At 37.2% G+C, this 27710-nt stretch overlaps 1 protein-coding gene across 9 annotated transcripts in view; it reads right to left on the minus strand.

Moving 5' to 3' along the window:
* Window positions 1-27710, minus strand: part of ABI3BP (ABI family member 3 binding protein) — a 258489-nt gene that overhangs the window by 80231 nt on the left and 150548 nt on the right. For 5 of the 9 annotated variants that reach the window (XM_059687989.1, XM_059687988.1, XM_059687987.1 and 2 more), the window contains 23 exons: window positions 27336-27377; window positions 26181-26228; window positions 25451-25531; window positions 24966-25013; window positions 23665-23739; window positions 22910-22957; window positions 21373-21432; window positions 20437-20571; window positions 20106-20138; window positions 19227-19313; window positions 17860-17919; window positions 17522-17605; window positions 16454-16540; window positions 15106-15165; window positions 14768-14851; window positions 10708-10767; window positions 9809-9892; window positions 8493-8552; window positions 7334-7417; window positions 6591-6650; window positions 5744-5827; window positions 3997-4053; window positions 1672-1728 (listed from right to left, as the gene is read on the minus strand). In XM_059687989.1, the coding sequence (XP_059543972.1) occupies window positions 1672-1728; window positions 3997-4053; window positions 5744-5827; window positions 6591-6650; window positions 7334-7417; window positions 8493-8552; window positions 9809-9892; window positions 10708-10767; window positions 14768-14851; window positions 15106-15165; window positions 16454-16540; window positions 17522-17605; window positions 17860-17919; window positions 19227-19313; window positions 20106-20138; window positions 20437-20571; window positions 21373-21432; window positions 22910-22957; window positions 23665-23739; window positions 24966-25013; window positions 25451-25531; window positions 26181-26228; window positions 27336-27377 (1578 nt within the window). The remainder of the gene's footprint in view (window positions 1-1671; window positions 1729-3996; window positions 4054-5743; window positions 5828-6590; window positions 6651-7333; window positions 7418-8492; window positions 8553-9808; window positions 9893-10707; window positions 10768-14767; window positions 14852-15105; window positions 15166-16453; window positions 16541-17521; window positions 17606-17859; window positions 17920-19226; window positions 19314-20105; window positions 20139-20436; window positions 20572-21372; window positions 21433-22909; window positions 22958-23664; window positions 23740-24965; window positions 25014-25450; window positions 25532-26180; window positions 26229-27335; window positions 27378-27710) is intronic. The other 4 variants (XM_059687991.1, XM_059687990.1, XM_059687994.1 and 1 more) reach the window with 2 other exon arrangements.

Below are 27710 nucleotides of genomic sequence, written 5' to 3' on the forward strand. Positions count from 1 at the left end.
TTTTAAGAGCTTCCTACAGCTGATTTCATAATAGTATCATTAACATAATGCTCGGTATCACCTAACAGTGTTTTGTTCTATGTTTCAGTTTGACTGCCCTATTGGTATCCTTAGTAGGGGGTGAGACTTTTTGTTTTATTTTTGCTGTTCCCTCCCTTCCATCTACTAATTCAAATCCTAAAGTTATTTCAAAGTCCAACTATTTTTTTAACATAGATCCTTGACTCCTTTAAATATTTTCTCTGCACATTTTTACCACCCAATTAAGCAAGCTGCTTTTGTATAAGCAAATTGTTTTATATCTAAAAAAACTCAAGAACAGGTTTTTTTCCATAATTATATTATCATCTGTTCAAAAAGTAAAACACACTCTTATTTTGATCTCCATCTCTGTTCAGCTCCCCACCCCACCCCACTCAACTGCTAATATGGTGCTGAGAGCACATAGACCAAGGAAATGTTTGTTTACATAAACCAAAGAAGCAGCACTTTTTAAAAAGATATGAATGAAATGGAATAGTAAGAAAATTGAATAAGATACATCCTTTGTCAGAGACAATCCTTATGCAGGGCACATGACGAATTTGGCTACCACATAGGTCTCCCAACCATGAGCTTTCTGGTCAACCCTGCAGTCGTAGACATGCTAACCATTATTTTCACCTTCGTATTTAGAAGGCATAGAGGTGAGAAGTGCAAGTTAGCAAGACACCTATTTGTCACTCCTGGGGCCCGACTGCAACGGGCTGGAAGGACTCTTAAACCAGAAACCATAGATTTTCTTGTTTTTAATGGAGAAGCTTCAGGAAGATGCAAGTTTGAGAGGAGGATTTCCCCCCCCTTCCCATTGTTTTAAAATTAAAGAAGGATCTTGGTTACTATAGTGTTTGAAGGTCTAGAAACAACCACCAACATTATACATAGGACCTATGTTTTCTAAAACATATGAGACAGTTTCTTGAGTTTATTTCCAAAGTGTGAAAAAATTTATTATACTAACATAATTTGTTCCTTATCATCACTGAAGGTCCTTTAGAGTCCAATTTAATACATAAAATTTATTGATTAAAGGAATAAATATTAATATGCATAATTAGATACTCAGAGAAATTTCTACTTAGATTAAGAACAATGCTATACTGTGGTGGAAAATAATGAATAGCCAAATTCATCAAAGGTTGCAGAGCCTGTAACTTATATTTATTAGAATTGGCACTTCCAGGAGGCAACATGTTTTGATAATTTAATACAATAATTCCTTATTCCTCATTCCTTAAAATAGGAAAAGAGTAATGAGAATATCAAACAGACCTTTTAGAAAGTAAAGCTACTCAGAGAAAGTTCATGTTACTTAGATGACATTGTTTTATAGATTTAAATACCAACTAGAAGGAGAGCAATTTGATCTTCAGACTTTTCACACTGAATCATATAATAAAATTTTAAAGGGGGTTTCATACCAGATAGATTTCCTCAACTGGATCCAAGGACATTTGTTAAAAACAGTAGGTAACACTGGAATTAAGAATCCTGACTACTTATATGATGAAGTATGAAATGGAATGACAATCAATAGTAGCCTAAGAAAGCAAGAGCAACTCTGGCTGTGACAGTGATGGAATGGGTTTTAATGAGCAAGAATATGTTTAATGAGGTCATAAAAATTGTTACCTAATGTTCCTGGAGCCTCAGAACTATGAATAACATGTTCAAAGCCTGTAGTGGGAACTAACCAAAAGCAACAACATGAAAATGAGAAAGTTTAAACACACATAGAAAATCTTAATTTTTCCTTCAAAACATTAGTTTCAAATGACAAACAATTTTTTTAAACCTTTGAATGGACAAGAAGTAAATAGTTTCTTTTTGAAGTTTTGGTCAAACTGTAGCTAGGAATAATTCATTGCAGAAAGTCACAACTCTTGAACTCAGTTAAACATCTTATTATGGTCAACACGAGGTTTTCCAAGGTGCTTGATTTTCTGACTCTCAATTAATATGAAAGCTTGCTTTGGAAAATCTGTTTGGGATGTGGAAGATGAGATCATTGTGGTGTTTTAGGAACTGAAGGGAGAAATTTTGGATTACTCTAGTGAAGGTGGTTTTGGAAATAAGGCTCTTGATTTTCTAAAATATGTTATATTTCCTTGAAATTTAAGTTATATAACTTTTAAGATTAAAATATTTTCTCCTATTTTTAAATTTATTTTAATTACTAAAGAATCTTGAGAGATAAAATACATAAAATTAAGTCAATGAGTGAAGAGTCCTAACTTCGAAAAAAGGTAAGGACTACAGCCAAGCTGTAGGTTGTGTGGTCTTAAATTCACACCAAGAAATTTAAATATGCCAAGGAATCCATGGCACTATACCAATTGTTATGTTTAGTTTAGTCTAGAGAAGATACAGACATTACCCACTGCATTTGAAACTTAGCTTTATATGTGAGTGCTGTTTAGACAAAAGTACATGAAAAAAATTCAAATAACACAAACATTCTAATCTGGTCCATGAATAGCTTTTAAAAATAGGTAACTTCTTTTAAGAGTCTGCAATACTTTTTTTTTTGTTAATCCTTGCCCGAGGATATCTTTCCATTAACTTTTAGGGAGAGTGGAAGAGAGACGGAAAGACAGAGAGAAGCATAGATATGAAACACATCAATTGGTTGCCTCCAGCATGAGCCCTGACCAGGGCCTGGGCCAGGAAGAAGCCTGCAACTGAGGTACATGCTCTTGCCTGGAATCAAACCTTGGACCCTTTGGTCCACAGGCCAATACATTATCCACTGAGCAAACCCAGCTAGGGCGAATCTGCAATACCTTTAAGAAGAAGAAAAATAAAGTCGAAAGACAGCAGAGGATGACAAGACAGTCCTTTGAAGCTGATGACAATTTGATTATGATGATGGTTGAATAGGTTGACAATGGGCAGAAAAGTTGATAAGAAACACAGAATATCATTACGTAATGTAAGAGTAACAGGTTGAAGGACTGTGGGAAGAACTGGCCAAAAATAATAGAATAAGCCAAAGAAATTTAAAAAATTCTTTTGATGACTAATTTCAGAGGTCAATTATTAAACTTCAGAACTGAGAGAAAAGAGACACTTGTTCTTTGCAGGTTTGACCAAATGGCCAAGTACCCATTAATCTCCTTAGATATAGCATTGTACTCCACTAAATACTATGGTTAACAAGATGTTTGGTTATACGACTCTTGCTAATATGGAAAACTCTCCTGGACAAGATTTTTGCACATTTGTATAATATATACTTTTCTAACTCTACTGGGAAAAGCCTTTATCAGTCTACTTTCCCTCTGTACAAGTTGACATAAGTGCCTATTATTTTTGTCTAGTATTTAAATAGCCACAGTACAATTATGAGTTCATATGTTTGAAAACATAAGGATCAATGCATACTAAATGGACTGTGCTCATCAAAATTTTAAAGTGGTCCTTGATTCAACAAGTTAAGAAACATTTTTAAACCCTGTCAGAAGAGTCAGTCTACTCTGTCATATAAGCTTGTCATTTAAACTTTCAAGACTTAGCACATTTAAAATCTTAACAATTAACTAAAAATATTATTCATTGAAATAATATATCCACCAGTATAATCACAGAGACACGAATACAATAAAATATAATAAAAAATAATATGAGCAAAGAAATATGGTATTTCCAGAATTGATGTGACATAAGCAATGTAAGTAAGGAATGGATGGAAATTCATGCTTGAAAGAGAAATGAACATGATCATGTGACACAATGTTGAGAAGTTACATGGCAGTTTGATGTCCTGAAATTAGTTTATGCACAGTTCTCATAAATCCAACAGATAGCTTGACATAGAGCTTAGCATAATTTCAAGATGAAGACTAATGGATTAACAACAGATGTTGAGATGGTTTTAAGATGAAGGAGAACCTGTTACTACAATGGTATGACGATGAGTAGGAAAAGCACTATTTGAAGGACACACATTCTCATTACCTACGATTTCTGGAGCTTCAGTTCTAGGAGTACCAGGCTCAAGATCTGTAATAGGAACTAATCAAAAAGCAATGAAATAAACACTTGTGAAAGTCAGCAAATTAAATCTTACACATATAATACTGCTTTAAGAGGTGTACAGCAGTTTTAAATGTTTTTATAAAATTAAATACTTGTTATTTAAAGGCGCAGCCATCCTATAGCCAAGTAAATGTTCTTTTATGAGATAGTCAGTCATAGCCTAACACAAATCTAGTAAGTATCTCAATAAAGTCAACATGATACTTGTAAGTACCTAATTCTAACTATTGCTCTTGGAAACTTGTTTAAACATTTTATTAAATACTGGAGGCCTGGTGCACGGATTCGTGCACTGGTGGGGTTCCTTGGCCTGGCCTGTGCCCTCTCACAATCCGGGACCCCTTGGGTGCTGATTTTGGCCCGATCTGGGCAGGCCAGGCTGAGGGACCCCACTGATGCACGAATCTGTGCACCGGGCCTCTAGTATGCATATAAGATCTTTGGTTAATCTCTTCCCGCCCTCCCCTCTCCCCTTTTCTCTGAGATTTATCAGTCTATTCCATGTTTCCATGCCTGTGTGTTGAGCATCTGCCCCCTGGTGGTCAGTGAGTTGAGTGTCTGCACCCTGATGGTTGAATGGCCAAATGGCTGAATGGTTGCTTAGGTTTTTATATATATAGATATATTTAGGTAACTATTCTGGCACTTGTTGGTATATCTGTGGAAGCTTTAAGAAAATAGCATGTTTAAAGAATCATATAATAAATAGTGTTTATGTTTGAAAGAAGAATAAAGAATAAAGCAAAGTGAACCATGTTCATCTCATTGAAAACTCAAATTTGGAAATAGGCTCAAACTTAGTTTAGGCACCCAACAAATCAGGATAAGGCACATTCACTCAGTGTGTGGTGCCCAATAGAGCACATCTCTGATCACAAAAATATGGTATCCTATGATACTTGTAGGGTCAGATCCAAACTTCTGAGTCATAACTTCAAGGATTTTTCTTTTACTACTCTTGTGGGCCCTTCCAAACACAGCACTATCATCACCATTTAGAAGCAGGGCCCCCTTTTTCCAGAAGCCCATGCCTCTGGTTGGCCTCTGTACCCCCTTTATTCTGCCTGTTCATTTTCATGATTTTAAGACCCAACTTGTTTCTAACTCCTTACTCCTGTCCTTCACAGGCTTCTCTCTTTCTCTGCAGATGTTCACAGCCCCTGCAGAAAGATCAAGCTAGATTTGCACAGACACACTGCCTTGGTTCAATCTCTGAATGTTTCATATTGGGGTAGGTTTTGACTTTGACTATACCATGGACGAGAAGTAAAAACAAGCTGCCTACTTTTGTGATATCCTCACAGCTGTTGATGTGACTCTAGAGGGATGAAAGGCACTTAATGTTTGGTTCTTCAATTAAAAATGCTTGGTTCTATTTAAAATATGTTGTCTTTAATAGAAGAATATAATGTAATAAGGAAAAGTAAATAAAATATCTATTAAAAGAGAAGATATTTATGCAGGAAGAACAAGGAATTCAGCTGCCACACAGGCCTCCCCCAGCCATGATTTCCTTTGCTAACTCGACAGTGGCAGCAGCAGCAGGTCATCTTGTGCCGTCACCCACAGAAGGCTCACCTGGGCTACCACGCCCACCCATGGACATCAACCCTAGGCTCCCCAAAGCTGCTGGGGCTCAGTCCCTTAGCCAGAAACCCACATTTACCCAATTTGGTTTGAGGTGCCTCAGTAGTTGGTGTGGTTTTAGGTTTAGGACGTGGACGACGGGTCCGTTTTGATGGCTTAGGAGCTGAAGAAAGAAACCTTCAGTTACTAAGGAGTCTGTAGTTCAGAAGTTATGGATAGCATGATGCGTGGCTCTCAATTTCCTAAAACTTATTAGATTTTCTTATACTTTAGGAAATGTGTCTTTTTAACTTTTTAATTTAAAAATTTCACCCTTATTATAATAATAGTATTTATTCTTTTAAAATTGGAAATAAGTCATATATAAAATTAAGTTATTAACTCAAGAAATGAAGAATCATTTTTATGACTCTTCTGCTGAATAAATAAGTAAGAATCACTGCTAAAATATTGTGGTGGTGATACCCAAATACAAACTTTGACATTTTACTAAATAAGACCAGTAATCAGCTAAAATGTCTATCAAAGAACAAATATCACACAGTTTTTTAAAAAAGTAGATCTTTAGATCCACAAAGAAACTCCTAGACATCATAATAGTTGTTAGATTCAAAATAATTGCTTTTAAACCACCTTTAACAAAACATTGGTGAAAAAAACACATAAAATTATAAAACAATTTCAGATGGTTATATGCATTACAGATGACTTGAGTTAGGTTCATGCATGGCTCTCTGAGAAACAAGGTATAACTTGTTTTAAGAATCAAAATCTTCAATACTTTTATGATGAAGAATATAAAAGAGTGACAAGAAAGAATGACAATGCAGCTTTAAGAAACAAAAGAACCTGTAGCTACCACGTTGTTGAAATGAGTCTGACAATGGGAAGGAAAGCATTTAAGGAGGATCACAATGTGTTATTACCTTGTGTTGTCACCCAAGCCTCAGTGCTGAATGTTACTGGTTCAAAGTCTGCAGTAGAAACTGACCAAAAGTATTAAAAGTAAACCAAGTAATTGTCTTAAATGAAAGAAAATGCAACATTTGATTCAAAATGAATCTTACTAGTATCATATAGTTTCTAGAACTATATAGCATCTTCTAAAAACTGTTAAATATTTTTGTTAAATTTGGTTATATCAAGTCAGGTACTTATTTTCTTATTCCCCCTTCTTTGATTATCTAACTAAGAAGCCGAAGTGGGATGTGTGGGTATTGCTAAGAACTTATCTTTGGAAAGACACTGAGGCCTCCTCATGACGAATCAAATAGTGCATCCCTCTATTCTAAGCGAAGAAAGAGCACGCCTTCATGTGCAAAGAAGAGTTTTCTGTCTACGGAGTCAAATCTCAACGGCTCCATCAGGTGCCTTAGGAACACCACCATGAAAGTCCATGGGCCGATCTAGATCCAGAAAATCTTTGACTACCACCCTGAAGTCAGGCATCATCTATACTAGTATTGTGGTTAGACTTTTTCTTTTGTGTAGTCTCTATTTTTACCCACTCTTTCTGATTTTATTCCTCCCCATCTTCCTACTCATCCACGTATTATGGTGATTTCAAGGCTCCACTCTCTCTTAATCTACCTTTCCTTGCTTCAAATATTACTCCTGAGATCCTGCTCAATTAGGCTGCTGGGACTCTAAACCCAGAATATGTGTTTACCTGGTTTGGACTCAGGTGTTTCAGGACCTGGTGTGGTTTTTGGTCTGGGACATGGACGACCCTTCCGCTGTGGTGGTTTGGAAACTGAAGGAAGAAATTCTTGGGTTACTACATAACTACATTATCTATGGTTCTGGATGCTATTAGAGGTCAAAACATGGCTCTAGATTTTCCACAACTTGTTAGATATTTGCCTTTTTACTTTGAGATTTTTGTCATATATACTCCTCTTATATCTTCTTTCATCATAGAAGATTATTTGAAAACAAAAATACTTTTAAATTAAATAAGTAAAGATTAGTAATTATAATCAAAGTCTCATAAGACAGCTTGATTGGGCAACAAAAAGGTTAAGAGCTGTCCCTAAATTTTAATGGATAATAAAGGTCATGCTAAGTCTGAGATTTATAACTGAATCTTTCAATTTGGGGGCACATGTTTACATAACTATTAAAATAAGGACATAGTATTCCCTAAATTGAAACAAAAAAACTAAATTCTATGCAAATAGAAAAAAAAAGTTAGAAATGTAGACATACAATACTGGGTCCTCTTGGCCCCATGATGGCTGTTAATGGCTTTCTCTATCTAGACAAGAGGTAGGGAGCCATGATATGTTTGAAAATCATTTTTACTACAAACATTGTTTAAATAAAACAGACTGACATGACACAACTTAAAGTAGGTTACATGGCAAATAAATGTTCTAATGTGGTCATGTATAACTGGTTCTATTAAAAACAATAGGTAATTTGTTTTAACAGTTTTCATAAATTTGCTTAACCTCTTCATCCTTCTAGAAAGACTTACGGACACAGACAAACAGTATGGTGATTCCCAGAAGGAGGGAGATGGGTGGGGGCAGGTAAAAGAGGGTAAAGGAGGGATAAATGGTGATGGAAGGAGACCTGATTTGGGGTGGTATACACACATTACAATGTACAGAAGATGTAGTGTAGAATTGTATACTCAAACCCTATATAATTTTATTAACCAATTTCACCCCAACAAATTCAATTAAAAACAGTTTTCATAATTTTAAGAAGAGAGTATAGATGAATGACCATGAAGGATGACACTATTATCACATGAAGCAAGATGGAACTCTGGATTTTACCGTAATCAGGAAAAGTCTTATTGAAAACACAGGGTATCATACCAAATGTTGTTCCTGTGGCCTCTGGTCTAAAAGTGACAGGCTCCAGGACTGTAGCAGGAACTGACCAAAAAATACAGTTAACCAAAGAGATTTTAAAATATGTGAAAAATTAGAACATTCACATCCAAACAATCTTACTTGTATATAATACTGTTATAGAAACAAAGAAAAAAATAACTGAGAAAAAGAGTAGATGTTTGTTCTTTGAAAATTTGGCCAAATTATATTCACAGCCAGATTTAGGATTAGCCTTTGAACTAGCTTAGTATCTTAAAGAAGTCGATATGAAATTCTCCTGGTTAAAGGAAACTCTACATGTATTTTTTAATATACACGCAGAAAAGAAACTGTCTATTAAAAAATCTGACCAACTTGTACTTCTATGGAAGCTGAACATGAATACTCACAATGTTTAAGTCAACATGGATAAATACGTAGTTTGTAAGTTTGAAACAGATATAAAAATTAATCATTGAAGTGGACTATGTTGATCTTGTCAAGAACTCATCTATGGAAAGAATCTGAGTCCGCTGTCCAAATCATGGTACATAGAGAGCAGAATAAAGATAGTCACTCAGTCTGTAATAGCCAGATGGCCTAAGCCCAGAAAAAGAAAAAAAGAAAAGTTGAGACAGTTGATGTCTCTGTATAAAGTCTAAGCTCCTGATTCAGGTCCTCAAAATCCTCTTTCAACTCTGTCTACAATATGGACCCTTCCAAAGGCAGGGTCAGCAACAGCCATGTTTTGATTATTTTGAAGTAGGAGAGTCTGCTTCAGGCAGACTGGCTCACCCTCAGGGCTGGCCCAACCCCTACCCCACCTATATGTCCAGTCCTTTTTTTGGTTCATGTTTCCCTCCATTCATTCAAATCCTGTAGTGGGTTCAAGTTCCAATTCACCTTGATCTTTTCTTTTGTAAGATCAATATTTAGTGCTTGTATCACGCAAACATATACTCAACTTTACTGTTTTAGAAGTAAAATTGGTCTCCTACAGCTGACAAATCACCCACGATTGTCCAGGTATATGAAAGGGGCCTACAATTTGTTTAGTTACTTGAACTGAATATATTGGCTTGCTAAAGAGGTTTAAGATTTGAATAAAATTTGATAGTAAGAAATACACTAAATGCATATCAAAGAATATTTTCACATGTTATCTCACATAGCCATATTCTCCTTGACACCTGGGAAGAGGGGACATTATTGACTCTGCCTCATGACCTCACACTTAGAGAAAGTAAGAGCTTGGCACTGCTTTGCATCCCCATTAGGCTACTAGGGCTCATCATTAAATCAAGGAGTCGCACGTTTACCAGGTTTGGTCTGAGGTACTTGAGGGCTCAGTGTAGTTTTAGGTCTGAGATGTGGACGATGGGGTCTCTTTGATGCTTTGGTAGCTGAAGAAAGAAAAGCCTTGTGTTACTCTAGGTCTGATGGCTTTTGACATGAAGGGGAGGTTTTTCCAAAACCTGTTAGATTTCCTAAAGTTCCTGGAAATTGTCTATAGTTTAAATTTTTTACTAATTTTATAACAATGTGTCTTCTTATTGTCATTGAGGGAACTTTGGGGGCACCTCATTACTCATTCAAGTCATAAAAATTAGCACTTATAATCAGACACTCAGCATTTTCTCACTGGGAAAAAATGATTGAGAAGGAGTGCTCAACTATGATGCAAGAGGAGGGGAAGTTAGGGTCATACTAAGGAAGAGGCATGCAATTTAAAATTTTAGATTTGGGCAATTCCTTATTTGTCAAATTAGTAACAAAATACATCAGTACTTAAAGTACCAAGAAAGAAACAAAAATAACATGCAAATAGTTAAAAAAAAATCTAGAAACTTGGATGCCCACGGGAACATTGGAGTAGCTGTTATTGAAAATCAGCCTAGTTAAGAAATAGATCCACATTTGTTTTAAACTCAGCTTTAACACAGAACACGTTTCAGAGAAGCACAAGATAACATGACAGTTTCAAATGCACCACATGACAGGTTCATGATTTGGACTAAGGTCATGCCTGCTCTCGTAAAAACAACAGGAAACTTGTTTTTAAGAGGCTTCAGCATTCTTCAGATGAAGGAAGTGCTTGAATGGCAATGGAGGAGGATGGAGGCTGTCTCATGAACAAGGAGAAGCTGTTATGGGAATGGAGAATGAGTTGACTGTACGATGAACAGCAAAAGCACTAGGCGAATGGCAGAGTCATTACCTAATGTTGTCCCAGAGGTCTCAGTTGTAAAAGTAACGGGTCCGAGGTCTGTAATAGGAACTGAAGTAATAGAAATAAAAGAAGCTACATTACTTCAAGAGCTACATTACTTCAAAATGAATTTGCCAGTATCCTATCACCTTTAGAATAATTAAAAAAAAATTCTGGATAAAGGTAGTAATGGACTGAATTATGTCTTCTTAAGATTCACATGAAGCCTTAACTCCCAATGTAACTGTATTTGGAGACGGGGCCTTTAAAGAAGCAATTAATGGTCATTGATGGGTGAGACCCCAACCCAATAGGACTAAAGTACTTATAAGAAGAGGGAGAGAGATGAAGAACTTTTGTGCAAGGACAAAGGGAGAGAAAAGACATAGCAAGATGGTGGTCATCTGCAAGCCAAGGGGAGAGACTTTAGGACAGGGGTGGGCAAACTTTTTGACTCGAGGGCCACAATGGGTTCTTAAACTGGACCGGAGGGCCGGAACAAAAGCATGGATGGAGTGTTTGTGTGAACTAATATAAATTCAAAGTAAACATCATTACATAAAAGGGTACGGTCTTTTTTTTTTTTTTTAGTTTTATTCATTTCAAACGGGCCGGATCCGGCCCGCGGGCCGTAGTTTGCCCACGGCTGCTTTAGGAGAAATCAAACCTGCTGACACCTTGATCTTAGAATTCTAGGCTGCAGAGTGGTAGGAAGTAGATTTCTGTTGTTTAAGCTGCCCAGTCTGTAGTATTTTGCTATGGTGCTTTAGCAAGCTAATACAAAGAGAAATCACTTTCTTTGTCCTGATTTGGCCAAACTATAGTTCTCAACATTTTTATCTCATGAAATAGTCATCACTTTTGTTCACTGTTTAGCACCCGTTCACTCTCATAGAGGGACAACTCAATTCAGTGTGGAAAGAAGAGATTTCTAATCCCCATGTGAACAATATCAGCCTTCTTCAACTTTCACGGTGTCATCCAAATGCAGAATCACCAACAAAAATACTCTGACTGATAGAAGAAGCAAGATCTCCTCCTACTCTGTTTGCCTCTACACATATCCTATTCTTTTCAACTTTGTTCACTTCACCTTTCCATTTGTGTAAATTCTGATGTGACATCAAGGTCCAAACTCTATTCCTACTCTACAGAAGCCCAAATGGATTTTCATTTCTTCAAGACTTTATATGATGCATCTAACACTTTATGTATCCAAGAAAAATCTTGAATTTGTACAAACACCCTGTCTTCTCATTCTCTAGGCTTTTCATGCAGGAAAAGTTTTTCTGCTCAATTAGCTTGCAGACTGAGAAGTAAAACATGTCTCTAATACTCAGACTTTGAGGGAAGATTATGTCTCTTCCAAACATAAACTCCTTGCCAACCCTGAAGGAGGAAGGACTCTTCATAATTCCCTTTCTAGATGGTATCTGAGTTTACATTCTCGATCAGTGACTTTAAAGCAAGGACTCTGCTTTTATCTGGTGTAGTTTCAAGTGCATCTGGACATGGAGTGGTCTTAAGTTTGTGTTGTGAATGACATGTCCATTGGGATGTTTTGGGATGTGAAAAAATGTAACGTTCAGTTACTTTAAAGTTTATGGTTCTGCAAATTATAGGGTTGTAAAAAAAATCTTGAAGTTTTCCGAACCTTGATAGATTTTCTTGAGTTGCAGGAAATGGATCTTTCTAGCATAAAAAAATTATCCTACTATGTTACTGTGTCTTCTTTTGTTATTGAAGATGGGTGTGTGTGTGTATGTGTGTGTGTGTGTGTGTGTGTGTGTGTGTGTGTGTACACAAAATTAACATAAAAATGAAGTTATTAATTCAGGGAGTCAAATTGGTATTTTTCACATTATCCTAGAGTTCCCTGACTACATTTAAAATTTTAAGAATCATTTCTTTTTAAAAAATATATATTTTTTATTGGTTTCAGAGAGGAAGGGTGAGAGAGAGATAGAAACATCAATGATGAGAGAGAATTATTGATTGGCTGCCCCCTGTATGCCCCTTACTGGGGCTTGAGCCCACAACCCAGGCATGTGCCCTTGACCAGAATAGAACCCAGGACTCTTCAGTCTGCAGGCCGATGCTCTATCCACTGAGCAAAACCAGCTAGGGCAAGAATCATTTCTAAACTATGGTGGAGAGTAAGGGAGAGTCAGATTAACCATAAGGATGGAGCTTGCCATTTAAACTTATCAGCCTTGATCATATTATCTGTTAGACAATCCTCTAAAAACACACTACCCAAATGTTAACAAAACAACAACAGCAACAAAAAAAACCAGGCAGATAAAAAGGTATATATACAAAGAATGTATAAAGAAACTTTCCTATTCCTTGTTAGCATAGACCAAGACCAGGCATTTATGTAATTTACCTTAACAAAGCACTCTGGTTAATCTAAAAACATAAGGTGGCATGAAAAAATGTTAAAGAACTGTACAGGACAAGAACCTATCCCAAACTAGATTTAGGCATGGCTCTCTTAAGAACAAGAGGTAACTTGTTCAGTTCATAAGTTGAAGAATTTAGTTGAATGGAAACGAAGTGGAACAGGTTTGACAATGAGCAAAGCAAGCACTTGCTGAAGGTCAAAAAGTGGCATTACCAAATGCTGTCCCTGGAGCCTCTTTTATAGGAGTAAATGGTTCCAGGACTAGAGTAGGAGCTGACCAAAAAGAATAACAATAAAACAATGAAATGGTAAACATTTATATCATCTCAGAACATTCACTTCAAAAAGAATTGTACCAAAGTAATCATGTGTCTAGAGTACAAAGCAAACACTACCAACCCTCTGAGCGGAGGGGTATGGCATCTCTGCACTCAGATACCAATGTACCACTTTGAGACCATCTTTGTGCTCAGATAACTATCCCTATGAAGTGCCCCTGAAGATTCTCACTCACTTTGGTAATCCTAGTCTAAGTAATGCACCAAAGTAGACCATACCTATCCTGCTGAAAACTCATCTTTGAAAGAAACCACCAGGATACTTAAAGAACAGCGTAAGGGGCACCCATTCAGGCTGAGGTAGCAGGGTATCTATCCGTCTGTCCAGTGCTTAGGGAAAGCTGGACCACACATGGATACTGATGATTCTTATGAAATCCAAACTCCCAAAGCCAACATTCAAAATCCCTTTTCAACTGGCCCAATGGGCTCATTTATCTGCTGTAATCTCAATGAAATGCTCCAATCAACACTTAGAAGCCTTTGCCTCCTCTCACTGGCTTCTACACATGTCCTTCCTTTCTGTGCTTCTTCATCCCCTTCCCCCCAAAACTATGCCTCCTACACCAAATCTTGTCCATGGCTTGTTTTCAAACAGCCCATGAGAGCAAAAAATTATTTTTCTTCCCTATTTTAAGTTGTAAGAAAAAAGGGAAAAAAGAAAAATAGGCAACAAAGACTATATAACCACCAAAGCCCCCAAGTATTTACTATCTAGCTCTTTGGAAAAAAAAAATGTTTGCTAACTCTGGCCCTAGATCCTTACTATGACTTTTTAAAAGTTTTGTTTTTATTGATTTTGTTTTTATTTTAAAGAAAGAGGGAGGGTGAGGGATAGAGAGATAGAAACATACATGAGAGAGAAACGTCATTGATTAGATGCCTCCTGCACACCCCTGGGGATCCAGCCCCCAACCCAGGGATGTGCTCCGACTGGGAATCAAACCAGTGACCTCTTAGTTTCCTGGTTGATGCTCATCCACTGACCCACACTGCTGGGTGGTCCTTACTATGATTTACACAACCTTTATAGTTACCAAGAAATAATTTCCTATTTGTCTAAACATATGTTGTTTTGTAGTTGTTTCAGTCCATGATACAATTTCAATATTTAAAGGATGAGTAGAATCAAATAAGAAATCAAATAGACGATTCAGATTCACAATGTACAGGGAATTTGGCTACCACCTAAGACCTCTCCAACCGTGTCCTCAAGCCTATTGTGGGGTGGAAGCAGGTGCTGACCCTGCCTTGTCCCTTCCCTTTCTCTGGACCCCACAGGGATGGGCTTCCAGGACTCCTTATCCAGAATCTATGCATTTACTTAGTTCGGTCTGAGGAGCTTCCAGACTTGGTGTGGTTTTAGGTTTGGGATGTGGATGGTGAGTTTGTTCAGGCACTTTGGGAGCTAAAGGAAGAAAACCTCTGGTTAATAGAGTGTTTTTGTTCAATAAGCTGAGAATAGGATTATGCTTGATATACTTGGCCTTCTTAAAACAAATGAGTTGTTTTAATACTCTTTGGTATATTAAGAAATAATTGAATGACAATGGAGGATGACACAGAATCCTGGGAAGCAGAAAGATCCATGGTTGTGAGGGTGATGAAATGGGTTGAAATGAGCAGGAAAAGCAGATGCTGGTGAACATAATGTGTCATTACCTAGTGTTGTTCCAGGAGCCTCGGTTCTAGGAACGACTGGTTCAAAGATTGTGGCAGGAACTGATCAAAAACAATGAAAGGAACCAAAAAGATTTATTGTGAATTCATGAAATGTCAGAAAATTCATCTTGCCAGTAAAAATAATGCTTCTAAGGGAGAGGCGAGGGGGAGGAACAAGATGGATTTACACAAAGCTTTAACACCAAGAGGTAGGAACTATGGGGTTGGGAGATGAAGTGGGGTGGGGAGCAGGGGGTCACCCTAGTCTACCTACCACACATACAACAGAGAGCCTAAAGGAAGCTGAGACTATACTCACTAAGAGACTAATCCTTAGTGGAAACAATGGCATTTAACATCATTAAGATGAGGAACAACCTCTCAGTTTGTTGTATCATATTAAGCTAGGCATCTTCAGTTCTAAAAAAGCCGACTGGATCAAATGTAAGCTCCTGAGTAAACATCCCAGACTTCCCTTATATATATAATTGATTTCAAAGAGGAGCGATATAAAATTGATTTCAGAGAGGAAGGGAGAGGAAGAGGGAGATAGAAACACCAATGATGAGAGAGAATCATTGATTGGCTGCCTCTTGCACGCCCCCTACTGGGGATAGAGCCCACAACCTGGGCATGTGCCCTTGACTGAAATCAAACCCAGGACCATTCAGGCCACAGGCCCCAGCTTTATCCACTGAGTCAAACTGGCTAGGGCCCTGACTCCCCCTTAATTCATCCCATGAGCCCATTTAACAGGATGGCATCAACACGTCATCCTCTGTTTGGTATGCCAGCTTCAACACATTCCCTGCTTGTCTGCCAATAGTCCAAATTCTGTACTGATTTCTTTCTAATTATCTTGGATTTTTTCCTGTTCCAAATGCTCCCCACACTCCTAGCATATAGTAATTGCACCATTTGAGTAGTTATTTACATCATATAGACATGCCACCTTATGTTATTTTCTACTAGTTTATGCAAGAACAGCTTTTGTTTACAGCCATAGTACGAACTGGGGAAATAAAACTTACTTCCTACTTCTGATGTATCTCACAGCTGCTACTATGGTTCTGGGGGTTTAGAAGGGATTAATGAAAGTAGTTGAATTGATTGCATAGGTTCATACTTTACTGAGCAAGCTTTAACATGAATGGACTCAAATAGCAAAAGGTACATTGATGGAGAAGATTCCCACACAGGAAGCATGGGGTGCTCAGGTCATGTTCTCCTAACCAGTAGCTTTTACTCTTAATAGATACATAGGACCTATACCGATTATGTGCATAGAATTTAGGATCCCAACTTGGGTGACTGTTTGGATTCCTTAAATGAGAAACCACATATTTACCCAGTGGAATCTGAGGTACTTCTGGCTGGGGTGTGGGTTTTTTAGGTTTAGGACGTGGACGACGGGGTCTCTTTGTTGCTGTTGGAACTGAAGGACGAAAAATTAGTATTAACATAGTGCTGATGGCTCCAGAAACTCTGAATAGGATGATAAAACATAACTCTAAGCTTTCTAAACCTTGTCAGAATTTCTTTAAGTGGAGAAAACTGTTACTTTGGTTTGAAATTTTCTCCTTTAGTATATTAATAGGTTTTCATTTATAATTAAGGCTTCTCCAGAGATTAAAAATTACATTAAAATTATGTTTAAGAAATAAATATGGCAAACTCTCATTTTCTTGAAATTCCCTTAATGCAAAACTGATTACAAATCATGATGGTGTGAGAGGAGTTCAAACCACCCTATATTCACTTATAATAATTTAAAATGATTAGGCCTGGATAAATTTTCCATTGGTTATTTACTAGAATATAGTACACAAAATTCGCTGAAACATCAACAAAGTTAAAAAAAAGTTACATAGAACTTGAATGTAGAAGAATGTAGAAAGTGCGATACTTAGAGAAACTTCAATGTACTACAATTGATACTGTACTGGTGGTCTCAATAAGGGTCATATAGATAATCACATTTGGACCTCAGCTCTCACAAACAGTACTGTTTAAACAGAGATGCAATTTCAAGCTGGGATGTGGAGAAGACAGCTGTCCTGAATTAAGTCCATGTCCATTTCTGTTAGAAAGAAAGCTGTTTAGATTTTAAGATGAATACTGTAGTAGGATGACACATTTTGATGTCATCATCTATATAGCACCATAGATAAGTTTGACAATGAATAGGAAAAAGCTCTTGCTGAAGGACATAAAGAATCGTTACCTAAAGATGTCCCAGGAGTGACTGGTTCAATGTCTGTAGCAAGAAATGATCAAAAGTACTTTTAAAAAGAAACGTGTCTTCAAGCCTACTGTGGGGTGGAAGCAGGTGCTGACCCTGCCTTGTCCCTTCCCTTTCTCTGGACCCCACAGGGATGGGCTGCCAGGACTCCTTATCCAGAATCTATGCATTTACCTAGTTCGGTCTGAGGAGCTTCCGGACTTGGTGTGGTTTTAGGTTTGGGACGTGGATGGTGAGTTTGTTCAGGCACTTTGGGAGCTAAAGGAAGAAAATCTCTGGTTAATAGAGTGTTTTTGTTCGATAAGCTGAGAATAGGATTATGCTTGTTATACTTGGCCTTCTTAAAACAAATGAGTTGTTTTAATACTCTTTGGTATATTAAGAAATAATTGAATGACAATGGAGGATGACACAGAATCCTGGGAAGCAGAAAGATCCATGGTTGTGAGGGTGATGAAATGGGTTGAAATGAGCAGGAAAAGCAGATGCTGGTGAACATAATGTGTCATTACCTAGTGTTGTTCCAGGAGCTTCGGTTCTAGGAATGACTGGTTCAAAGATTGTGGCAGGAACTGATCAAAAACAATGAAAGGAACCAAAAAGATTTTTTGTGAATTCATGAAATGTCAGAAAATTCATCTTGCCAGTAGAAATAATGCTTCTAAGGGAGAGGCGAGGGGGAGGAACAAGATGGATTTACACAAAGCTTTAACACCAAGAGGTAGGAACTATGGGGTTGGGAGATGAAGTGGGGTGGGGAGCAGGGGGTCACCCTAGTCTACCTACCACACATACAACAGAGAGCCTAAAGGAAGCTGAGACTATACTCACTAAGAGACTAATCCTTAGTGGAAACAATGGCATTTAACATCATTAAGATGAGGAACAACCTCTCAGTTTGTTGTATCATATTAAGCTAGGCATCTTCAGTTCTAAAAAAGCCGACTGGATCAAATGTAAGCTCCTGAGTAGACATCCCAGACTCTCCTTTACATAAATATATATATATTTGATTTCAGAGATGAAGAATGTACTAGTAAAATTGATTTCAGAGAGGAAGGGAGAGGAAGAGGGAGATAGAAACATCAATGATGAGGAGAATCATTGATTGGCTGCCTCCTGCATGCCCACGCCCCCTACTGGGGATAGAGCCCAGAACCTGGGCATGTGCCCTTGACTGGAATCAAACCCAGGACCATTCAGGCCACAGGCTGAAGCTCTATCCACTGAGTCAAACTGGCTAGGGCCCTGACTCCCCCTAATTCATCCCATGAGCCCATTTAACAGGATGGCATCAACACGTCATCCTCTGTTTGGTATGCCAGCTTCAACACATTCCCTGCTTATCTGCCAATAGTCCAAATTCTGTACTGATTTCTTTCTAATTATCCTGGATTTTTTCCTGTTCCAAATGCTCCCCACACTCCTAGCATATAGTAATTGCACCATTTGAGAAGTTATTTTACATCATATAACATGCCGCCTTATGTCATTTTCTATTGGTTTAGGCAGGAACAGCTTTTGTTTACAGCCATAGTACGAACTGGGGAAATAAAACATATTCCCTACTTCTGATGTATCTCACAGCTGCTACTATGGTCATGGGGGTTTAGAAGGGATTAATGAAAGTAGTTGAATTGATTGCATAGGTTCATACTTTACTGAGCAAGCTTTAACATGAGTGGACTCAAATAGCAAAAGGTACATTGAAGGAGAAGATTCCCACGCAGGAGGCATGGGGTGCTCAGGTCATGTTCTCCTAACCAGTAGCTTTTACTCTTAATAGATACATAGGACCTATACCGATTATGTGCATAGAATTTAGGATCCCAACTTGGGTGACTGTTTGGATTCCTTAAATGAGAAACCACATATTTACCCAGTGGAATCTGAGGTACTTCCGGCTGGGGTGTGGTTTTTTTAGATTTGGGACGTGGACGACGGGGTCTCTTTGTTGTTGTTGGAGCTGAAGGAAGAAAAATTAGTATTAACATAGTGCTGATGGCTCCAGAAACTCAGAATAGGATGATAAAACGTAACTCTAAGCTTTCTAAACCTTGTCAGAATTTCTTTAAGTGGAGAAAACTGTTACTTTGGTTTGAAATTTTCTCCTTTAGTATATTAATAGGTTTTCATTTATAATTAAGGGTTCTCCAGAGATTAAAAATTACATTAAAGTTATGTTTAAGAAATAAATATGACAAACTCTCATTTTCTTGAAATTCCCTTAATCCAAACTGATTACAAATCACTGCTAAACTATGATGGTGTGAGAGGAATTCAAACCACCCTATATTCACTTACAACAATTTAAAATGATTAGGCTTGGACACTTTTTACACTTTGTAATTTACTAGAATATAGTACACAAAATTCACTGAAACATCAACAAAGTAAAAAAAAAAAGTTACAGAGAACTTGAATGTAGAAAGTGCGATACTTAGAGAAACTTCATGGTACTACAATTGATACTGCACTGGTGGTCTCAATAAGGGTCATATAGATAATCACATTTGGACCTCAGCTCTCACAAACAGTACTATTTAAACAGAGATGCAATTTCAAGCTGGGATGTGGAGAAGACAGCTGTCCTGAATTAAGTCCATGTCCATTTCTGTTAGAAAGAAAGCTGTTTAGATTTTAAGATGAATACTGTAGTAGGATGACACATTTTGATGTCATCATCTATATAGCACCATAGATAAGTTTGACAATGAATAGGAAAAAGCTCTTGCTGAAGGACATAAAGAATCGTTACCTAAAGATGTCCCAGGAGTGACTGGTTCAATGTCTGTAGCAAGAAATGATCAAAAGTACTTTTAAAAAGAAACGTTAAACACAGGAGAAAAGTTATCAAATTCTCTTGAAAATGAACTTTGTCAGAATCACAGAGAAAAATGTAATTCAGTGGTCAGAGAAGTAAATAAATACACAGGTACCAAGAAGATACCAGCCCTGTAAGGAAGTCACAGGTGTCTGCTAGGGCCTTCACCCTTAAAGGTCACAGAGGTAATTAGGAGGCAATTTAAACTGTCATCCCAGAATCACATCCAAGGAGGTTCCACAGGCACCAGGAGCCATATATTTACCTAGTGCGGTCGCAGGTGCCTCTGGGCTCGGCGTGGTTTCATGTTTGGGATGTTTGGGAGGTTTCGAAGGTTTGGGACGTTTTGAAGGTTTGGGACGTGGAGGACGTATTCTTGGTCGTTTTGATGTTTTTGGAGCTGAAGAAAGGAAACTGGTTAATATCAAATAACTCCAGAAACTAAAAAAGGGTTTATACATGTCTCTAGGTTTTCTAAAATTTTGCTAGATTTCTTTTGAGTCTTGAGAAATTTTCCTCTTTATTTCAAAAAATTTCTTTGCCATCCATATGCAAAAAAATACTTTTAGGGGGGCCTCCTAACGTTTATTTTGAAAAAGTCTGTATAACATTATTTGAATAACCTGAAACCATTATTGTTATTGTTGGTGTCAGATTTTCAACGATGACCCTGACCAAGGGAAGTCAGAGCGCAGCATGTACTTGTCAGGTTAGAGACGGACCCCAGCTCACCAGCTTCTGGGGGACTCTACTTAGATAATACTTCAGTTAGGCATATATCCCATGAAACATGATTGGGAAAAGCACATTTCATTACCTAAGATCCTTGGTGCCCTGCATATTTTATAACAACTTTCTGTTGATGTACACTGAGTTATGAATGATGTTTATGGGGCAGAATTGTATTTGAAATTCAGCTTTATCACCGAGCACTGGGCAGAATCACAGGCTCTGTAAAGTATTAATAAAGATGGATAGAATGGGAGATAGATGCTTTGCATTAGCTGCAAACAGGCTTATATTCTAATCAAGTGACTTGTTTTAGACATCTTCAGTACAAAGTGAGGGATCTAGTGGAATGACAAGAGAGGATGATGAGAAAAATCCTAGGAAAGAGAAAGGCCCCTGACCAAGATAGTAATGGAATAGGCTAGACAATGAGCAGAAAATGCACTTGCTTCAAGACGTAGAAGGTCATTACCTAATGTTGTCCAGGGAGCCTCAGTTCTCAGACTTTCAGGTTCAATGTCTGTGGCAGGAACTGACCAAAAGCAATACAATGAGCAATGGAGATTAAGAAACACAGGGAAAAAATTACCTTGAAAATAAGTCTTCTTAGCTCTGTAATGTTTAAAAAGCAGTTCTGAACTCCAGAAAAATAGTATTTGTTCTCCAATAACTGGCTGTACTCTGGTATCCATTTATCTTACAAGATAGTAATACTCTTTGCACTTTGCATCCTTATGAGGCCAATGAAAAGTTCTTTTTTTGTGTGTTTAATTACCTGATTCCAACTATACTGGAAACTTGCCCCCCCCCCCCCCTCAAAATCAGATAATTTATTGACTGATATGTATTTTAAATTACTCTGAAAATATATTATGAAAATCTCTGTTTGTATCTGAAACCCTTTTACCATCATTCTTGATATATGTTTTGAGGACTATTGGTAGTGAGGAGAATTTTTAAAAATCTTAGTCAGTCTGTTTATCAGAGATCTGTGGCAATTATACAAAAGATAAACTTTTGACTTTCTCCAGAATAAATGTGATACATTTTCTTACCGGTTCTTATTTATTCATTTATTTCAAATGGATAATTAGGAGATAATTATTCAAGTGAGAAGAAGAGATGATTAAGAAAAAATTCTGAAAAGCAATAATTCAATTTTTTGTCTGAATAAATAGGATACCTAGAATTCTGTAATGATTAAATTATGCATAGGTATGAAATTAAGATTTATTGACTCCTTAGTTTTAAATTAGTTTCTATTTTTCATTAAATTCAGAAGATTAAATGTAACATTAAAACATTTTTATCACTAAAAACCCTGTAAGCAATTATATGAAGATTGCTTTTTATTGACTGTCCAAGACATATAGCACTGAGTTAGGTTAAGCCACATCTGAGAAAATTTTCTGAACTAATGGAAAACATGGCAGACAGAAGAGAGGGAGAAAGCGAGAACAACAGGATGAAAACCATATTCAAAACTGACTGCCTTCAAACAAAAAAGGGGAATCCTTATTTTGTTTGGAATTCAGCACCATCAGCTTAATTTTTCAACAGAAAATTGACATTCATTCAAGTTGTGTTTGAAAAGTATGGAATCAAGGAAGCAAGAGATTTTTCGAGAAAGAAATAATTATGTATTGTGTCAAGCCCCCAACCAGCTTTTTCATTGATCCCCTCCCACATTTATAAATTATACACATAAAAACAGAAATCTCAAACATGTCCTGGTTTAAAGGATGGATGGAGAGAGCCCCTGTGACTCCTGACAGCGTCAAGGGCCGGAAGCAATCTGAATGCCTCCGAAGGTGACCCAGGAAAGAGTAACATCAGGGGTTGTCAGCTGAGCAGCAGATGCCAGATGGCCTCCCAATGTTAAGAAGGTCCCTAACAACGTTGGAAATGAATGAAAAAGATGGTGAATAACCGTTTACACAAGAGAACGACAGAGATGAGAGGAGCAAGCTCAGAGAAACACTGACAAGAAGGAAGACAGCCATCATTACCTATGGTTATGGAAGGAGCTCCAGCCTCCAATGTAACAGGCTCAAAGCCTGCAGCACAAAAAACAAACAGATAAAAATGATAAAAGCAGTAAGTCTAAACTTTTAGGTGATCGCTGATGCTTAATTCAGAGGCTAGAGAACCTGATATAAATTCAAAAGTGATATAAATTGTCTTCTTGACAGGCTTCATGAGAGATGCTCTTAGTAAGTTAGAATTTTATACTCATGGGAATCTTAGGAGAAATTTTCAATTGCAAAACGGTTGAATTTCCAGAACTGTTATATAAACATCCCCTTACTTGGTAGGAAATCGCTTAGTAAATAGTTGCTGTTTAAAATGTCAATAAGGTATTTGAGAGGAGGCCAAGCTCTGATTCTGTGCCCACAAAGGAAGAACGCAGTGCCAGCCTCCCAAGTGCTGCCTGGCGGTGGCGGCTCACCGCGCTTTCAGAAATGGTCCAGATACAGAAAACCAGGCTCCCATTCGTGACACACACAGACTCAGAAAACAACGCCTACAAACTCCTTAAGGAAACAGCAGCTGTCAGTATCAGTTGTAAAATGTACTAATTTCCCACACATTGATTTGTTCATTTAACACTTACAACATTAGCGTGACTACTTTGAGACAACAATGAACAAAGCCATGGTGCTTGGGTTTCTATGTTTTATGTGATATAACAAACTGTAAGCATTTTCAGCAACATTCCCAAAGAAAGAGCTTCTTAAACCAAAGCATTGGAACTTATGTTTACCGGATTTAGTTGATGGCATATCTGGTTTTGCTGTGGTTTGGGGTTTAGGAAGTAATTGCTTTGGTGGTTTTGAATCTGAAGGAAAAAAGGTGTTATAATTAGTGTCATAGCAGAGCTGTGAATGTCAAGATTAATGTTACTGACACAAAGTTTTCCTAGTTATAAATCAAGGCACTGAAAGTAGTGGCTAGCCGGCTGGGTTTGAGGTACGTCTGGTCTATTTGTGGTTTAGGGTCATTTGGATGGTTCTGATGCTAAAGAAAAAAGTATTAAAATTAGCATAATGGTCCTGGCTGTAACTGTCAGAATTAAGGACATATAGGCTCGAGCAAATATACTAAATAATTTCAGTGATATCCAGCAAAATTAGCTCCTAGGTTGTGGGATGAATGGGAAATATGTCCAAAAGAGAAAACTCCAGGAAATGCTCAACATGTGTCTTTGAGCAAAAATAATGAGAACTGTAATAAGACTTCTTTTCTACATAATTTCAAATGTGATAAGTATAATAGTTCTATTTCTTAATTTTTTTCAGTATAAAAATAATATGGTAGAAATTTGAAACTTGCTTAGTAGGGGACCTGGGAAATAATCTTTAACACTTGAAATTCTATACAATGTTACATGGCTACTGATTTCTGGAATTTTCTAAAGTAAAGTAGTGACAGATTTATTGTGAATGATGAGAACTTACAATGAAATAATTATCATCAACAGCATTAGTACTAAAAACAATAAAACCAGCTTGGGACATCTAATGTTCTCAAGTTACAGACCATCCTATTTTTACATTGGATCGTAGACCAAGGATAGTATTTGTCCTTCTAATTATCAAAACATACTCAAAAATTATTTTTCAAAGAAACAAAAAAGCTGAAGAAGCTATTATTTCATGCAGCTTTTAAAAAGAAAGAATGTCAAACAAGTTGAATGAGTAAATCAATGAAATGATAATGAGGGCACTGAAATGAAATTTTGCCATTTGTCAAGTTCAGGATGCGCACAGAAGCCTCTGTCTGGGAGAATAGATGGTCTTTTCACCACAAGGACACATGGGATGGAAAGGCAGAGGGTTAGTGAAAAACCAGGAAGTTGTGTCCAAGGCCACAGAGCTTCCTTAAACAAGCACACAGGATTCTTCTAGAAGTCTCCTATCATCGGGTTCTTCAGACCCAGATAGGAAACTGAGGGGACGCACGGAATGAAATTGTGGTGATCTGGCAGAAGTGCAGTCATGCCTGGTGGAGAGTAGGGAAAGCAAAAGTGACAACATGAGAGCAGTTGGAGGAGAGTAGAATTACCGACTGTGGGCACCCAGAGCTCCGGTTGTACCGTAGCAGGTTGCAGAGCTACAGAAGTGGAAAATCAAAAAGAATAATTATATCAAGAAGCAAGTAATGTTTCCTTTCTTGAGGAAGGAAACATTACTCCTCAATCTTTACTTAATCTGTGTGCTCTTTTTGGGTGTGATTCTCCCTTTTATTTTCCCCTTTCCCTCCTCTTCTCCCACAGCTCATCTGCCATGAATATGCATCCTCTGTAAGATATTAGGGTGCCCTACTTTAATAATACACTTAGTGAGTCAGCTTACTATTGTGTGTACCTGTAAATATAAATGTGTATATTCATGTGACATGAATATGGAAGGTTAGTACAGATACTTAAATATAAACATCAACTACGGTGGCTCCTAAAGTCCAGCAACGTAGGTAGTAGATAGCTACTATATCAGACGCTATCATATTCCACTTTCTGTGTTAATTGAAACCCTCAACATCACATTTACCAGGTTTGGACTTGGGCACATCTGGACTACGTGTGGTTTTAGGGCGGGGGCGACGACCTGGTCGTTTGGTCTTTGGTGGAGCTGAAGAAAGAAAATTAGCTAGTTAATACAGGACAGACAATTTTACATATACCTTAGAAGCACATTTAAACTCTTCGATTTATTGTGGATATGTACCTTTCTGTTTTGCACCTTTCTATCATTAAATAATAAATGAATCCTTAATTATATTTTTTTGGCCAGTTAAATGAATCTTCAAGTATATTTTTTTGGACAAAGATTTGTAAACAATCACTGTTCAAGAGATCCCTTGTTCATCCATTTTGAGATGGGAAAACCTAGAACTCTGTATAACTTAGAGAAAACAGTCTCATAAAAATTTTGAAAGTGCTTGTTCAATAGGAACATGAGAAAAGTTATGTTTAAAAAGCCACTAGGGATAACAATTAAAATTTCTTTGGTCTAAGATTCAAAAGAAAAAGTTTTGCACTTAGCATTAAAAAAAATCTGCAAATCAGCAAGATGTATTTTGAATTCAGAAATTATTTCAGGGAAGGTATATTTTAAAATTGAGATACAGTTTATAAAACTATAGATTAAAAATGTTTCTCTGGGAGTAAGAATAGAAAACACACACAAAAATGAATATGAATGGATTAATCCATTAATATGAGCCTATTAATAAAGCCACCAGCAGTCCGGAAAAGAGGCCACTCAATAACTGCATTACCTAATGTTGTTGTTGAAGGTTTGGTTTCCAGTGTTCCAGGTTCTAAGGCTGCATGAAACATCATCAAAAAAGAATCAAGATCAAAGAAAACATGATTAATATGAAATATTAATATGAAATAAATATGAAAAATGTTTAATTTTTAGTTACTAAGTTGAACAAATATAAATGATGAAAAATTTAGCCACATAAAAATTTCCTTTTTTATTTAAATTGATCCCTGTGCTTTTAGACAAAATGAACAAAAATATAGCCAGTGAGTTAAGTTTGGAAAGAGAACTGGAAAGAAAAAGGTACGATTCTTATTTGGAATATGTGAATGCAATAAAGTAACCAACCATTCGTGTTATGAAGGAAATTATGGGTAATTGGCTAAGATGGCACCAGCAGAACACAGCATTTGCTCTCCTGAAGAAAAAGAAGCTATAACATTAGGGTTAGTGTTTATATTTCTCTCTTTTAATGAATTTCCTAGTGACATATCAGGATATTTAGATCTGGAAAGACCATAAAGTCTTTCAAGAAAATCTGCAAATGTTGGAGTTTCGAAAAGGAAGAAAAACACCTCCAAATGTGAAAGCAAAGCATGTCCTAGGAAAGCCATGGTCCTCACCAGGTTAAAAGCAGTCAGGGCACATTCCTCAAATATATGGAAGGACAATAAAGCATGCAAAATAAAAATGAAAAGAATGTGTCAAATCAAAGTCAGTATGGCTGTCATGCTACCTCAGAACCTCTGCTTTGTTGAGCACAGGCAGAGAGTTTATCTTCTGGCAAAAATGGCTGAAAGAAAGAGCTAAAGGATGATGAAGAAATAATTTTTTTATTTTTTAAATCTCTTTTTTAAAGATATTTTTATTCATTTTTAGAGAGAAGGAAGGGAGAGGGAGAGAGCAAGAGAGCAAGAGAGAGAGAGAGAGAGAAACATTGATGTGAGGCTGCCTGTCCCCTTAGCAGGGAAAAAGCCTACAATTTGGGCCGGTAATCGAACCAGTGATCTCTTTACCTCTTGGTTCATGGGATGATGCCCAACCAACAGAGCCACATCAGCCATGGCAAAACAAATTTTTAAAAAGCCAGAATTAAGGACAAAGTTGAAGATAGAGGTTGTAAAACAGAGAGACAATTCTTTTTCACTAATGAAAACTTCATTACCTATTGTTGACTGTGATGGTGTTGGAGTCAGAGGTTCTGGGGCTGCAATAAAAGCAAGTATTATCAAAGGCAATGCTGAAGAGCACCATCTAAGACAGAAACTGAATGTCCTTTAGTAGAAAAAGTATTCTCTCATTGATGAGCAATCAGGTTCTCCTGGCTTAACAACCGTAAAGCTCAACACCCACATCCTCTCCGCAAACCACAATAAAAGTAAGAATTGAGATTTCTATATTTTTTGGTAGATTTTTAGCTATTGTATTTACTACACAATATTCTGAAAACTGTTTCTAGTGTTTGAGGAGATACTCCATTAAAGGGAGGTCAGGCGGCTCTGAAATGTTGCATGGAGCTCTTGTCCACCGGCCATGTTGC

This window comes from Myotis daubentonii, chromosome 3 (genome assembly GCF_963259705.1).
Source record: "Myotis daubentonii chromosome 3, mMyoDau2.1, whole genome shotgun sequence".
In the NCBI taxonomy this organism is placed as follows: Eukaryota; Metazoa; Chordata; class Mammalia; order Chiroptera; family Vespertilionidae; genus Myotis; species Myotis daubentonii.